At 35.6% G+C, this 12102-nt stretch overlaps 3 protein-coding genes across 4 annotated transcripts in view; 2 read left to right on the top strand and 1 right to left on the bottom strand.

The window, feature by feature from the left end:
- LOC107725734 (phosphatidylinositol 4-phosphate 3-kinase C2 domain-containing subunit alpha-like) overlaps window positions 1-2424 on the bottom strand; it is a 40505-nt gene extending 38081 nt beyond the window's left edge. Inside the window, exon 1 of the mRNA XM_016535111.1 lies at window positions 2362-2424. The gene's annotated coding sequence lies outside the window, so the exon portion shown is untranslated. The remainder of the gene's footprint in view (window positions 1-2361) is intronic.
- A 2276-nt stretch (window positions 2425-4700) lies between these two features.
- LOC107725741 (reticulocalbin-2-like) lies at window positions 4701-9690 on the top strand. 2 transcript variants are annotated; one of them, XM_016535123.1, is made up of 8 exons: window positions 4701-4810; window positions 5203-5339; window positions 5415-5517; window positions 5711-5907; window positions 5999-6112; window positions 6194-6287; window positions 7283-7425; window positions 7516-9690. In XM_016535123.1, the coding sequence occupies exons 1-8, from the start codon at window positions 4765-4767 to the stop codon at window positions 7657-7659; spliced, it is 978 nt and encodes a 325-aa protein (XP_016390609.1). In that variant the 5' UTR covers window positions 4701-4764; the 3' UTR covers window positions 7660-9690. The 2 variants fall into 2 exon arrangements, with proteins under 2 accessions (XP_016390609.1, XP_016390610.1); XM_016535124.1 differs by having other exon boundaries at window positions 4743-4810; window positions 5209-5339.
- The window catches only part of LOC107725740 (proline-serine-threonine phosphatase-interacting protein 1-like), an 11108-nt gene continuing 7985 nt past the window's right edge, over window positions 8980-12102 (top strand). The window contains exons 1-6 of the mRNA XM_016535121.1: window positions 8980-9051; window positions 9954-10054; window positions 10169-10243; window positions 10387-10421; window positions 10565-10671; window positions 11053-11115. Of these exons, the coding sequence (XP_016390607.1) occupies window positions 9019-9051; window positions 9954-10054; window positions 10169-10243; window positions 10387-10421; window positions 10565-10671; window positions 11053-11115 (414 nt within the window). The 5' untranslated portion in view covers window positions 8980-9018. The remainder of the gene's footprint in view (window positions 9052-9953; window positions 10055-10168; window positions 10244-10386; window positions 10422-10564; window positions 10672-11052; window positions 11116-12102) is intronic.

The raw sequence follows: 12102 nt of genomic DNA, 5'->3' as shown, positions 1-12102 counted from the left end.
AACCAAACTATGTTACAGACTTTTCATTAAGAATCTAAAGAATCATTAACTTGTGGAAAATGGGCATCCTATGACCCCTTTAAAAAAACAGAAAACAATTGAATGAATGATGTAAAAAAGTCTATAAAAAAAAAAATCACACTGTTATTTAATAGCTATATAAATATTTTTTGTTGAATTTCCAGCAATAATAATTAAAGCCTTATCTATATAATTACCATAATATAAAATTACTCATACAGTGATAAAAGATTTGTGATACCGCCAACCTCTACCACTAATAATCCAAGAACAACACGCCACACACCAAGATATGTTGGAAAATGGTCATACAATTTGATTTAGTTTTACAAAGGCATCAATGCTGCCAAGTCTGGCTATCAATACTCCATCAAGGCCATTGTGTACAGTGAGGAATCTAGCATGCAATCCAGAGGGGTCAGTCTCTTCTGACCATTGTTCACAGAAGAGACCAAGCACGTCTTATCAGTAAGGCATCAATTGTGCAAAAAGATGATGCTTAAATATTTAATATGCTACATTATGAAATCATGAAGATCTGTGAGCTCAAAACTGACGAGACTTTGCACTTGTTACATAAAAAAATATATTAAAATATATATAAAATGTTACATTTTATAGTGTTAAACCTTCTATAAAAAGAGTATTTTATTGACTTACAACCCAACAGATCTTTGTTATTCTTGAAGATCTGTTTTCTGGTTCAAAATATACTATGTAAAATGATAACAGGGCAAATGGTTAAAACATATGGAGCGCAACATCTAGTTACTGTTTCTCCTTATATTTTTTTATGTCAGAAGTATAAAAGCAGGTGGCATATTCTGTGCTCTCCAAGTTATCAAATCTTTGCAGCTCAAACCTCAGTGCAAGCTGTTCAAAGTTCAGAAGTCACGCTCAAGACAGAAATGAATAACTAGATAAAGCATATGACTTTTAAATGACAGCGTGTCAGTTAATGAACATCGGTTGACTTTTACGCCTCAGAAATAGACGGAACACAAAGCATGAGTCTGAAATACGCAGAGTTTAGTTTGAGATGCTTTTCCAAGAACTTGAAAAACTTGTCAAGGGAAGACAAATAGTTCCCAAGACGGTGAGAATGTCCAGAAGGGTAAATGGATGACAGACAAAACAATACAGCATTTGTAATGTGTGAAAGCTGTCATTACACATATTCCGTTTACAGTAAACACAATATAGTGTGTTTACGTGACAGAAAACAACTGCAGGAAAGACAAAACATAAGTTGCATATGCATATCCAGCTAGCATACCCAAGGCACATGATTCATGCATATAAATACAATGACGCAACACTGCAGGAACAACACGATTGCATGCCACCATTTCAGTTGAACTTTTAAAGAAGCCATATGTGCTGAATCCACAAAATTACACAAGCCTGTTTCAGTTATCCTTGGCAAAAGGCAAAAAACAAGACAAAACCTGCTTCTCCAGTCAGTTACCACAATAACATTAACTCCAAGTGGCATACAAAAGAGTTTTTATTCCTATTAGAACCATTCAGAGACTATAATTATTACACATACTATCAACTGTGCTATTTCAGCTTGTTGGAAATGAGAAAAAAAATGTGGAATTGCAGACCAAGTAAATAATGCAGCGGGATGCATTATATTCCCTTGCATAAAAACTTCAGCAATAAGATTTTAACTTTAAAAACAGATGAGAGAATGACAGAATTAATTTAAAATCCTATTGGATAAAGAAGTGTTATAGGTTTTATCCTTTTAGTGAAGGTGCAGCAGAGACTTGAGCTTCAACACTGAACTTCATTAACCTGTTCTGAACTCAGCAGGAATTTATTGCGTGTGTTATATGAAATATTGTTCAATTTAAGTCATCAAAATAGAACTGCAACCCCGACTTACCTGTTTGATAGACATTTCAAAAATTAAACCAAAGTTTATAAAGGATGCAAAGTATGCAACAAAATAGATAATCAAAGAAGCCACGTTACCATGACACCAGTCTCTAGACTAAACGCAAATTAATATTTCTAATCAAATATTGCTGTCAGCACAGTAAATATTCTGCCACGACACTGTAAAACATCTCATAAACCTACGCCTTAACACTACAACACAAGATCCCTCGTAGAAAGTTGTTTCCGAAACTTTTACGCAATGTTTGTGCAAATATTTCGGCATTTCGGCGCACTTCACGCGCCAACAAAAGTGAAAACACAAGCAGAAGAAAAACAAACAGCGCAAATACTCAGACAAACATACTATACTTCCGGTAGGCGGACAAATAGAGCTGACGGATAAACTTAAATGAATTGTAAGAGTATGTGTGAATAAATAACGATTCCCACCTTTCAGACTCTCCGATCTTTGACGCTGGACATTTTCCTCCAGCTGGAAAATTTGCTCATGTAGTCGTAGACACAAACGTCAGTTCCTGCTAGAGATCAGAGTGTAACGATTACAGAGAAACAGCGACATCTGGAGGTCAGAAAACACAGTACTCTTGGTTGTCGGATTCTAACCACTAAAACTAAAAAAACTCATCAATGCCACCTACTGTTAAATTATCAGCGCTGGGTAGATTATTTACAAATTATAGTCCGTTAACTGATTCCAAATTACTTGATTGTAGTCAGTAACGTAATCCATTACATTACACATTTTAGGTAACGTTAGGCTAATGTAATCAGACTACTTTTTGATTACTTTTAGATTAGGCTACTTTTGTCCTAACATGTTTATCACATTGATGTAAATAGGATAATCTTGTACCATAATGATATAAAAATACAAAGAGTAAGAAAATATATTCCATTCATTGTAATTGAAAACATGAAGTGTATTAAACATTACATAAGGTTCCCCAAACTGGGTTTCGTAAAGAACTGCAGGGGGTTTGTGAGTTTAATGAAAAGCTAACAATTAATTAAATCATAAATCATGTAAAATTAAAATAAATAATTTAAAAATAACAATCAAATTAAAACAAATCAAATTTTGTCTACCTGCATGCCATATGACCATTAACCAATGTCAGAGAACACGCAAATGTGATTAAAATATTTATTTTAAAATCTCAGGGGTAAAAAGGGGTCCTTGATTATAATTTCACTTTTCTGAGGAAAGGGCTTCACAGAACCAGGAAGTCAACCGTTTTTAAGAGAACGGAATCAGCGGTAAAATATATGAAAAATAATGCAATTTTGTTTTAAAGGAAGCATGAACACATGTTACAGTGCCCCCCATAAACACAATCAAACTTTCGAAAATAGCTAGTTGACCACCCCTTTAAAGTAAATGCATTAGGTGAAAGAGGTTCAGATGACAAAAAGTTTGGGAATGTCTGCATTAGCCTACATGTAAATGAGTTTGAAAGACAAAAGCCTCTAAATAATACCTAATAATACATGGTTAAATAACCTACTGATTGCTAATTCAAATAAAAATGAATGTGTTCATCAGTAGTTGATGCAATGTTGAAACACTTCTTAAACCTGAAATATTTTTTTGCAAATCTAATGGTCAAATGCTGTGTAGCCACCTGACTAATGACTAATATATATTTGAATGCCAAAACAGGACTTTCTGAGTGTATATAAGCGGCAGGCTATTTTAGAAAGGAACATTTCAAAAATGAAACAGAGGAATTAGAATAAAAAAATGATGAATAATTTATTGCCATTGTGTGAATAATATGTAATCATGTAATCTATAAAAAAGTAATTGTAGTCTGATTTTATTTTAAAATGTAATTTACTCTACTTAGAAGTATACTTAATTTTTGGAATCTGATTATGTAATCCAGATTACATGTAGCCGAATCAGTTACCTGATAATAGTAGGTGTTTATATTTACATTCATGATCCCTGACAACCTGGAATGTCTACCCTGCTTCTGTATCACAACGGTCAGTGTTGCCATTTTATGCATTTGCACCTTCATTGATAATGGATCTAATATTTTATAGGCTATGCTATGCGATTTATTTGCATACCAACTTCAATCCTTTCCATTACTCGCTTTGCCGAAATGTTTTCCTCGACAATTTCTCGAGAGTTTGACACAATGATACACTTCAATGACAACGGTAAAGCATGTTTCGTTGTAATGGGAAACACAACTGTTATTGTTTTAAGGGGAAACACATTTGTTAAAAGTAGCCTATTTTATTAGTTTTGCATTAATAAACGCAAAACAAAACAACAAGAAAATAACAAAGTACATAATAATAACAAAAATAATACTAACTTGGAAACACAATTTTAATTGGAAAGTTTCACATGGTCTGACTCCAAATCAAATGTAAAAATTATTTCAAACTTGTTTTACACAATCGTTAAGGTAAAAAAAGCTATTAGAGCCTATAACATTGTGAGAGTTTGTTGCATAAAGGTGTACCCTATTTGCTCTTGTATATTACAGATATTATTACAGCCTACTAGCCTACTGTATTGTTTTCTACTTCTGTTGTTCTCATAAAACAAAACAATATATATATTTTTAAAATCTGCTTCCTTATTTTTCTCCACCCCCACATGAATCAGAATCGCTCAAATTGTACCTCTTCATTTTTGCTTGATTAATTTTGCATCTGGTATTTAAACTTTGATTTCATTTGTTCAAATATTGAATTTGTTTCTTGAGAAAGACACGAGACTCTGCATGTCCTCCAGCCCTGCAGGTGGCAGTAAGAAATTAGTTGTACACACAGGAAAACGGTGAGTGAAGGTACAGATGACTGCAGCGCACCATGGCAACAAGTTCAGCTGAAAACTTTAGCTATCAGCCTTTTAAATGTAAGTGTTTTGCTTCTCAAACACGTATGGTGTATTCTTCTTATGGTTGTCTTAAATAAAAAGACAAAAGAGTGTTAGTTTTGACATGAATTTGCATGTCTCGGCGTTTTGTAGTTGGCTTTTAAAGTAAAAATACTTCGCGGTTAGTGACAGGCAAATTAAAATGCGTCCCACAATATCAGATAATCATGTTACCACAAAATGAGATACTGTGTGTTATGCATCGTTTTATTTAAATTCATTTTCTGGCTACAGACTGCAATAATTTGAACCCATTTTCTTTCCTTACCATCAAGATGCTTTGACATGGAAATTTGTAGCCCATCCCATCACAAGAGGGCACTCAAGATCAACGATGGGGTCTAATTTGTTTGTATTTGTGTGTTTATCAGGTTTAGAGATTAGATACACAACTCTCTTGTTGATGGCTTGTTGTGCATCAGGAGCAATCGGAAAACAAATTGTCCAAGAGGATCATTTAGGCAAACATAACCATGAACATAATGCAAATATGTTCCTTGTTTCAGAGGTATCAACACTATGGTTCCTAATAACAGTTCCTAACCCAGTTTCATTCTACCAACTAACTATCACTGTTTTTCAGGACAAAGATGAAATACAGAAACTCAGCCCATCTGAGCAGCGAAAGCGACTGGTGGAGATAGTGAAGAAGATTGACACCAACTCTGATAAATACTTGACTCCAGGTCAGTTCTGGTTTGATTGACTCCAATGTCTTGTCTCTCATTTTAAAAGATTTTAAACTGTAATATATTCCTGTAATGGCAAAGCTGAATTTTCATCAGCCATTACTCCAGCCTTCAGTGTCGCATGATCCTTCAGAAATCATTCTAATATATTGATTTGCCGCTCAAGAAACATTTTCTGTTGCTTCTCTAGAGGAAATCACATTATGGATACAGAGGGTGTACAGGACATATGCGTTGGATGATGCTGAGGAACGCTTCCCTGAGTTTGACTCCAACAATGATGGTCTGGTATCTTGGGACGAATACAATATGGTCTTGCATGGTCATACTGTGGAAGTTGATGTAGATGCTGTTCTTGAAGACCCCGAGGAGGAGTCTCTCAGATTTGTATGTTGCATAATTTATTAACATTTCATATTGTGGAACAGCAAAGAAAGGTCTTGCGTGATCGAAAAAAAAAATTTGTATTCACTCACAGCTCCATGCAAAGGAAAAAAGACGTTTTGACTTTGCCGATATGGATGGCTCAGATGCCTTGAACTTAACTGAGTTCCTTGCGTTTACTCATCCGTCTGAAGTGGACCACATGGCTGTAAGTATAAAGTGAAGATGTAGTAAATTAAAGATTAAACATTCATGTTAACTGTGTGCTTTGTGGTTGCATTTACCCCAGGATTTTGCCATTGAAGATGTGCTTTCTGAATATGACTTGGATAAAGATGGATTCATCTGCTTGAGTGAATTCATTGGAGATCTCAGAGCAAATGGTATGACTACCTCTAAACGCTTTGCTAGTGCTCGCCATAATGATATTAATAGAGATCGCTCTTACCACAGAAATGCACGCTTCAAACAAAACAGTCAGTGAAGACGAAGAAGAGGACTAGGGTGACCATACGTGCCATTTTCCCAGGACACGTTCTGGCCAGGATTTCTATATTTCCTAAAATATCTAGGTTTTGGCTTTGTTTGCGTGTGCAGACCGATCGGTGTATGACATCAAAGTACCATACAGACGGTTATGCTTTCGAAACGCTCTCGAGGTACTTTGATGTCAAACACTGATCGGTCTGAGCCGTGCTGCTTTTAAGTCGAACACACCTAATATGTATGCGTAATTGCATCGCTTTGACCGTAGATCCCACCTTCTCACACGCCATGATTGGTCAATTATGTACAATGCTTGCATGTTATTGGTCAAACTACTTTTCGATCATTACCTTCAGCAAGCATGAAAACAGGAAAACAAAGCCAAAACAAATCCTGGCCAGGACGCGTCCTGGGAAAATGGCACGTATGGTCACCCTAGGTATGACTATGTTGGGATAAATAGCAGTATATATTGTCATTACACTAGTGATTTATAAAAAAGTCCAATAACCAATAAATGGGTGAAATAAAATTTCTGCACTATATTGTCTGAATAGTGAAGAAAACTGAAAAATTAAAATCAAAAGTTTTAAATACAGTTGAATGTAGGCATAATAACATTTTAATGTACAGTATGAAAAGTGCTAAACATTACATTTGGCAATTCTATTAAATTATCAGCATTTTTGTAGAATTTAATATTTTACGGATCTATTGTGCATCCTTTTTTTTTTTTTTTACAGATATATTGTGCATTCTTACATCAATCACATAGTTTACCATTAGGTTCTTTTGCTATACAGATATATGTGAGGTGTTAACATCTAGATATTTGCCAGGAGTGTGGTAAATTATGATCAGAAACATGTAAGTTTGCTTGTCTGTGTTTAAGAGCAGGAAGAGCCCTCGCAGTGGGAGGTTGAGGAAACGGTGCGCTTTAAAGATCTCTATGACCAGGATAAGGATGGAAAACTCAACAGGGATGAACAGCTCCGCTGGGTCGCTCCCAACAGCTATGGCTCGGCACGAGAAGAAGTCAGTCAATGTGCCATTTGTCCGCTAATGTTTTGTTTGCATCTTTAACCAGATGTTCTAAACACTTTTTTCCCCTTGAATGTTGAACAGGCCATTCATCTGATCAAGGAAATGGACCAAGATGGTGATGGAAGACTCTCGGAAGCAGAGATTTTAAAAAACCAAGACACTTTCATGAACAGTGAAGTGACTGATTACGGCAGACAGCTTCATGTGCCACATGATGAATTGTAATAGTTAGAACCTTTTATAAATAGCTCTTATGGTGCCACAAAGAAAGACTACTTGAGTTTTTAAAAGTTCATTTTTATTAGATAACATGTAACTGGCACACTACTATTACACAGCCCTGCATCTTGATTTGCAAAAATGATATGATGAACTCATAATGATGCTGAGTTCAAAAATATCAATAAAAACTTTCCACCATATAGTTTTTTTTCACAACATAACATTCGTTTTAATGCACATATCAACAAGAGGTTTGCTTGTAATGACAAAAGAGTATTCAAAATGAACCATTTAACTAACAATCTGCAAAAAAAAAGTAAAAATATATTTATGCAAGCTTATAAATAAGCTTTTTTTTTTTCATAAAATCTGTAATTTTACGTCACGTCTTTGGATGTACAGTAGTAAAACACCCAAAGATGTACAGTAGCAGAAAACGTCAGGGTCATGTTTGCATTTTCTTCTTTCACAGGCCACAATTTTAACCTTGAAATCAGGATTAGGCATAAAATAATGTTTCCAGAATCATTCATACAAGTGAAAATCGGCTGAGAATTGAACAAATAGTTATAACCTGGCTCAGTGGAGGATAGGAATCATGTATTCATGTCAGTTTATCTCGTGATTAAAGGATAATACAAGACTTCTTCGCCTTACAAATGGTTGTCAAAAGCAGAAATGCTATGAAAAGCACATTTTATGAGAAAGTGGGACATGCTAGAGCAAAACGAGCACTATTTTTGAAATCGGCATCGCAAAATTAGTAAGAAACACGTAGGATTGGATTTCATTCAGCTAATATGATGCAGGGTGGTGTTGTCTAGTGAAATAGATTAACTATTGAGAAATTGTATTTTGTTTGAACTAAGCTGTATTAGATGCACTTTTCTTTTGGCCCTCTCTATATAAAATCCGTAGCTATCACACACAGTTGCTGTGCTGTCGCTTGGAGTCAAAAGATATTCAAATCAATTTAACTGCTACCACCTCGCTATTTCTGCAGTTATGAAGAAACAACTCAACTCAACTCTGCTTAGATTTCGATGGCTTTGTTTGCTCCAAATCTCTTTGACACCTAAAGACTGACTCTTTAATATTTTCCAAAAGCCCACTGTTTGAGATGTTCCATCCTATCTAGTATTCAAATGGCTGCTGAGTGCATGCGTATTATCTGTCGGCCATGCTCTCTGTGGTCAATGACATATAGGAGAGAGCTTCCTCATCTCAGTCAAACCTGAGCACTACGGGTGTACTGTGAACAGTGGTTTCCCTGCGTATGGTATTGTCAGTTCTTTCATTTTTCTTCATTCCGGTTTTGTTTCCTTCTGTGTGCTTGCAACATTCCTAAAAGCAGCCTGTGAAATGACACCGTTACAATTCAAAGATTCTTTTTGGGTAAGTACATGACTTGAGCTATTTTGACAGATTAGATTGAACGTTGTTGTCTGTTAGGGCTGACATGACTGAGGTTAACAATACTGCATATAGTAATGTGTCTTTACCTTCCAATAATACACTAGCATCACAATACCCTTGGTCCACTTATCAAATCTCAGAATTTTTTGTGCACTGCCATTCTCGTTCATTTGTATCAGGAATTACTGTTTCTTTAAATAAGACACTGATGGTATTTCAAACTAAGAATGATTTTTTGTTTTTTTAAGATTTTGATGTAAGATTTTTAGGAATAGGATTTTTGCCTTTTTTAACAAAAAATACTTCTCTACATTTGAGGGTTGAGGGTTTATATTTAGACATCCTCATATTGTGTCATGGAGATGATCTGTGGGCTTCCTGTTGAGCGTTTGACTGTGTGCCCACTCTATCCTCTTTTTAGCTTTGATCTTGTATTGTCAGAGCATCTATCTACAAAGCAGCTTCTGGGTTGATTTGCCTGTCAAACCATGCTAGTGCTGTTCAGTGTTGAAGGTGCATGTAAAATATATTCTATAGTTATGTAAAAATAGTACTATTGTTTTCTTTCTGTTGAAAATGTAAGATTGTTGAGATAAACGAAGGAGCGTTCCATGTTAATATTATTAATATTCCATTAATATAGCATCCCATGTCAATAAGCACAGTAAATGATTAAACTGTTTAACCACCTCAGACAGTCTGGTACCACATATTATTTTTGCATAGATACCAACTTCTTCAAATAAGGCCTAATTCAGGATTAAAACTGAAATGCACAGAGATATATCGAAATGGAATCTCTTTTTTCTTTTTCAACCTAATCATGTTATAATAAACAATCCTGTTACTGGAGAAATATAATCTAATCCTCATGGCTCCAGGGCCCAGAATTCACCAGTAACACCGGATATGAGACTCTTATCCAGAGGCTATGTGATGGACGACGAGCTTGCAAAGATATGGAGGAGCTCTTAAGAATGAGGTAACAACTGAAAATTGCATATTTATATTGATTTCTACAAGACGCACTGTGTAGCATTGGTTAAAAGTATTGAGCTGTATTGGATTGGATAACAATGCAGTTTTCTACTCGTAGAGCGATGGCAGAGGAACGGTACGGCAAGGAATTGATTACTATTGCACGCAAGACAGGAGGGCAAAGTGAAATTGGGTAAGAAAATATTGTATGTATTTTTAAAATATATTTATTAAAGTATAAATTGGCTTCTGGATTTAAAATTTTGCATACAAATAAAGGTTTGTGAGCATGAGTCTTTTTTTTTTATCTTTGTTTTTATTGCTTTGGTATTGTAGCACTTTGAAGGCATCATTTGACCAGCTAAAAGCCCGTAAGTAACACTTCAAATATATATTTGCTAAGTGACACTGAGAAATATATTAAAGAAAGTAAGGAATAAACAGTATCAGCTACATCTGCTAACTAAACCCAAACCTACAAGATCACTAATGAATATGCTTTTTTCTCACCTAGAAATGGAGGACATCGGAAATTTGCACATTCAGCTCTCGGGGATGTTACGAGAAGAGGCGAAACGAATGGAGCAGTTCAGAGAACGACAAAAGGAGCAGCGAAAAAAGGTTAAATGTCATGTGATGCTTTAATTAATCTACATTTGCAGAACCGCAAACCACTTGCTCACATGTTTATTCTATGTTTAAAATTGGGTGAACAAAAACGGAGTACTGTACTTGTGTTCAAACCAAGATGCTTCTTAACACCTCGCGTCCGCTACACTCTCAGAAAAAAGCTGGGGTGGCACAAAAGCTAAAAGGCACATATTTGTAGCTTTTTTTTTTTACCCCTAAATGGTATATTAGTACATATTAGTACTTTATATTAGTTTACATATTAGTACCTTTTAGCTTTTGTACCGCCCCATTGACACCAGTGTACTATTGCTTTATTAAAAAAGGTGTTACCTATCAAGCACTTATCTATCAAATGTTTACTTTTTACAGTTTGAAGGGGTTATGGAAAAGGTTCAGAAGACCAAAGTGTCATTATATAAGAAAACCATGGAGGTAAGTCTAATTTACTTTAACATATTAGTCACTTCAGTTTTGTAGGCTACTCAGTTCATCCTGTATTTGCCTAATAGAGACTGAAAGCAGAATATCAGGAAGAGGAAGGGTGAAAAGAGAGTGATTTAAATCATCAATGCATACGCTAACCTCTGTGCAGCAAGTGTGCAGGGCAGAGGGGGGGATGGGACTTTAAAATGTTGTAACTGTCATCTCAGGAAGTCTCACTTCTCTACTAGAAGTATATTTCCTTCTCGCCCGCACACTTTTGTTGGCTCCCACTGACACAGCCTCTGTTTTCTCAATGTTAGGTTTTCTTTCTTCCTCATATATTCACAATTTCCTGACAACAGACGACTGCTGTATTGTCAAGAAAACACGTGTTTCTGTTTTTCTTGGTACATTCAAACAAATTCAGAAAGCAAAGGCACACATTATCGTATAGCATTCTGTTTTGATAAACAAAAGAGTGAAAGGGAATCTGATGGGAATCTGATCTATTCAGATCAGGAACTGTAAAGGTATTTGTGTGACTTGAGGTAAGATGAGGGTTATGATTTCTAAATGACAGGAAGTTAGTCCAAACCTCAGAAGATATGCTTCATAATCTACCACCATTGTTTAGAAGCACACTACTGTAGGTCAATGGGACTGTCCCTGTAGTGAAATATATTTTAGATTATTTTAGAACGTATATTGTAAATGTACAGTCATAAAAACTAAAGTGAAGTTCATTTTTTATATGTGACCCTGGAGCACAAAACCAGCCATAAGTAGCACAGGTATGTTTGTAGTACATTGATAAAAATACATTGTATGGGTCGCGCTTCCAGGTTCTACGTCAGAACGCCGGCTCATTATTGGACGGCTCCTGCATCAGCGTCACACGCATGCGTCGCGCAGCTCACATGTGCAGCTTTGGCTAATAATGAGCCGGCATTCGGACGTAGAACACGGAAGCCTTCACTGTGCTTACTGCGTTAACAT

This window comes from Sinocyclocheilus rhinocerous, unplaced genomic scaffold (assembly GCF_001515625.1).
Source record: "Sinocyclocheilus rhinocerous isolate Xijiao unplaced genomic scaffold, SAMN03320098_v1.1 scaffold426, whole genome shotgun sequence".
Taxonomy (NCBI): Eukaryota; Metazoa; Chordata; class Actinopteri; order Cypriniformes; family Cyprinidae; genus Sinocyclocheilus; species Sinocyclocheilus rhinocerous.
This window is presented reverse-complemented; position numbering and strand designations above follow the sequence as displayed.

What these genes read in the sequence shown, in the direction of transcription:
- LOC107725741 (XM_016535123.1), top strand. Translation starts at nt 4,765, where the DNA reads ATGGCAACAAGTTCAGCTGAAAACTTTAGCTATCAGCCTTTTAAAT. An exon ending in TGATAAATACTTGACTCCAG is followed by an intron (nt 5,518 to 5,710) that starts GTCAGTTCTGGT and finishes TTGCTTCTCTAG; the next exon opens with AGGAAATCACATTATGGATA. An exon ending in CTGAAGTGGACCACATGGCT is followed by an intron (nt 6,113 to 6,193) that starts GTAAGTATAAAG and finishes CATTTACCCCAG; the next exon opens with GATTTTGCCATTGAAGATGT.